The 2,500-nt window shown below is 44.6% G+C and overlaps 1 protein-coding gene across 1 annotated transcript in view; it reads right to left on the bottom strand.

The window, feature by feature from the left end:
• pou2f2a (POU class 2 homeobox 2a) overlaps positions 1 to 2,500 on the bottom strand; it is a 76,377-nt gene that overhangs the window by 10,096 nt on the left and 63,781 nt on the right. Inside the window, exon 12 of the mRNA XM_063185463.1 lies at positions 1,532 to 1,680. Within this exon, the coding sequence (XP_063041533.1) occupies positions 1,532 to 1,680 (149 nt within the window). The remainder of the gene's footprint in view (positions 1 to 1,531; positions 1,681 to 2,500) is intronic.

The raw sequence follows: 2,500 nt of genomic DNA, 5'->3' as shown, positions 1-2,500 counted from the left end.
TTTCAGTATTACGTATCCTTGTTTCTGACCGTTTCTTGATGCTAAATCAGCATCGTATGTGAATGCTTACGTGGGCTCCGGCTTCTTTGAATTCTTCTACCTATGAACTCGTATTCCAGTATTCCAATGTAAATGGACAGTGCATACACAATAGAAACGATAATGAAACAGATTACACAGATTAAATAATCTAAACTAGACCATAGTGTGGTATTGGGAAAAGTAATTGATGTGGGTGGTACAGGTTAGTAAGGTACTGGGGGTAGCGGGCTTGATGTGGGTGGTACAGGTTAGTAAGGTACTGGGGGTAGCGGGCTTGATGTAGGTGGTGCAATGTAGTATTGGAGGGTAGAAGCGGGGTTGATGTTTGTCATGCAGTATAGTGACATACTGTGAGTGGGGGGGTCAGAGGTGTGACTGAGCCACCAGGGACTTTTTGTTGCACTATTAATATCATGTAAAGGGGGACCAATGGAGCTGATTGTACACATGGAGGACCCAGAATGTGGAGAATGTGAGAGGGGGTTAGATCATTTAGTGGCATGATGTGGCATGTGCCAGTGACATGCGGAATTGCTGCAGTGACATGTCCATTGATTTTATATTTACCACAGACCTATACTAACTATTATCAATAAGTGTGATCATATTTATCAATAATAAGTATTATTTTTTAATTATTTATGTATTCTAGGACTGAAATTACAACAATCAATGGGCATGTCAAGCGCCGTCATGGTTATGGTTACTATGGCTACAGTGGCTACAATGATGTCGAACTGTGCCTAAACCAAAACTCATTCCTAAACCTACTCTACCAGTGAAAAAATGTGTGTAAACCAACTGAACTGTGCCTAAACAAAAACTCATTCACCAAACCTAACCTGTCAGTGGAAAAATGTGTTTTATAACAGCATGCCAGATGCTACTTCTATATGTCGATGTCGAATTGTGCCTAAACCAAAACTCATTCCTAAACCTAACCTGGCAGTGAAAAATGTGTGTACACCATCCTATAAACATGCCGAACTGTGCCTAAACCAAAATGTATTCCTAAACCTAACCTGTCAGTGGAAAAATGTGTTTTATAATAGCATGCCAATGATACCACTTCCGCATGTCACTGGCACATGCCACATGCCACTAAAGGATCTAACTCCTACTGGAGAATGTTGACTAGTGGGGTTGATGTGAATGGTTCAGGGTAATGGGGTAATGTAGTGTGCGAGCAGTGGGGGTAATGCAGGGTACTGTAGTGGGCGTAGTGAAGGGTTAGTGAGGTCCTATGGGTGGTGAAGGTGTTAGGTAGTAGAGTAGAAAGGCTGCACAATTAATCGAAATGAATAGAAAATCACAAATTCAGTTGTTGATTGTTAATCGTGATTATAATCATGATTTCAATTTTGATCCAAATAATTGTGATTATGCTTATTTCCATAATCGTGCAGCCCTAGTAGGTAGGGTTAGTGGGACTAGTGAAGTGAAGGCAATGCAGCGTCGGCGAGGGCAACGTAGTGAGGGAGGTGCTAACCGCGATGAAGTTGCGCTCTAAGGCCACGCGGACGTTGGTCTCGATGCTGGTGCGTTTCTTCCGGCGTCGCCCGGGCAACCCCTCGAAGCCCACCACGGGGGAGGAGAGGGAGCTGGGGCTGGGCAGCATGCTGTCTATCGCCATGGTTTCTGTGGGGGTGGGGGGGTGGGGTGGGGTGGGGGGTGAGGAAGGGGAAGGAAGGGAACGAGTGAGTACATACACCACTTCACTGCACTCAGTACATATACATATACCTGCATACACACACACATTTATTTACATACAAATTGGGAAGGGTGAAAGGGAGGAGAGTAGGTATTAGGAGCGCACAACTACACACAAGTGAATTACATTTGAGTGACCAGTGTACAGAGCACATACGTAGCTAGTACACATGGGTAAATAACAGTGAGTGAACAGCGGGTAAGATGATTTTTACATATTTTGATTTTACAAGATGATTTTACACACCACACACAAGCACACATATACCCCTGTGCAGGCTATTAAGAAAACTTGCAACAGCTCACACACGGGTACCCCCATACCCAGACACACCTCTATTCCTCACACTCTGACTCCTCATTTCTCAGCCTCACACACACACACACACACACACACACACACACACACACACACACACACACACACACACACACACACACACACACACACACACACACACACACACACACACACACACACACACACACACACACACGCACACACACGCACACAGACATACGCATGCTTCAGTGCATCGGTAAACAGGCCAGGCCCACATTAATACATTTGGACACACTTGGCTGCATGTAATTCCACAGTCCTCCCCCAGACCCACACACAGAGCAGAGTGCTCACCTGCATCAGTAAACAACATAATACAGACATGCACACACAACTTAATACAGACATGCACACACAACTTAATACATACATGCACACACAACTTAATACATACAGGCACAC

This window comes from Engraulis encrasicolus, chromosome 20 (assembly GCF_034702125.1).
Source record: "Engraulis encrasicolus isolate BLACKSEA-1 chromosome 20, IST_EnEncr_1.0, whole genome shotgun sequence".
Lineage (NCBI taxonomy): Eukaryota > Metazoa > Chordata > Actinopteri > Clupeiformes > Engraulidae > Engraulis > Engraulis encrasicolus.
Note: the sequence above shows the minus strand (reverse complement) of the source record. Positions and strands in the feature narration are given on the sequence as shown.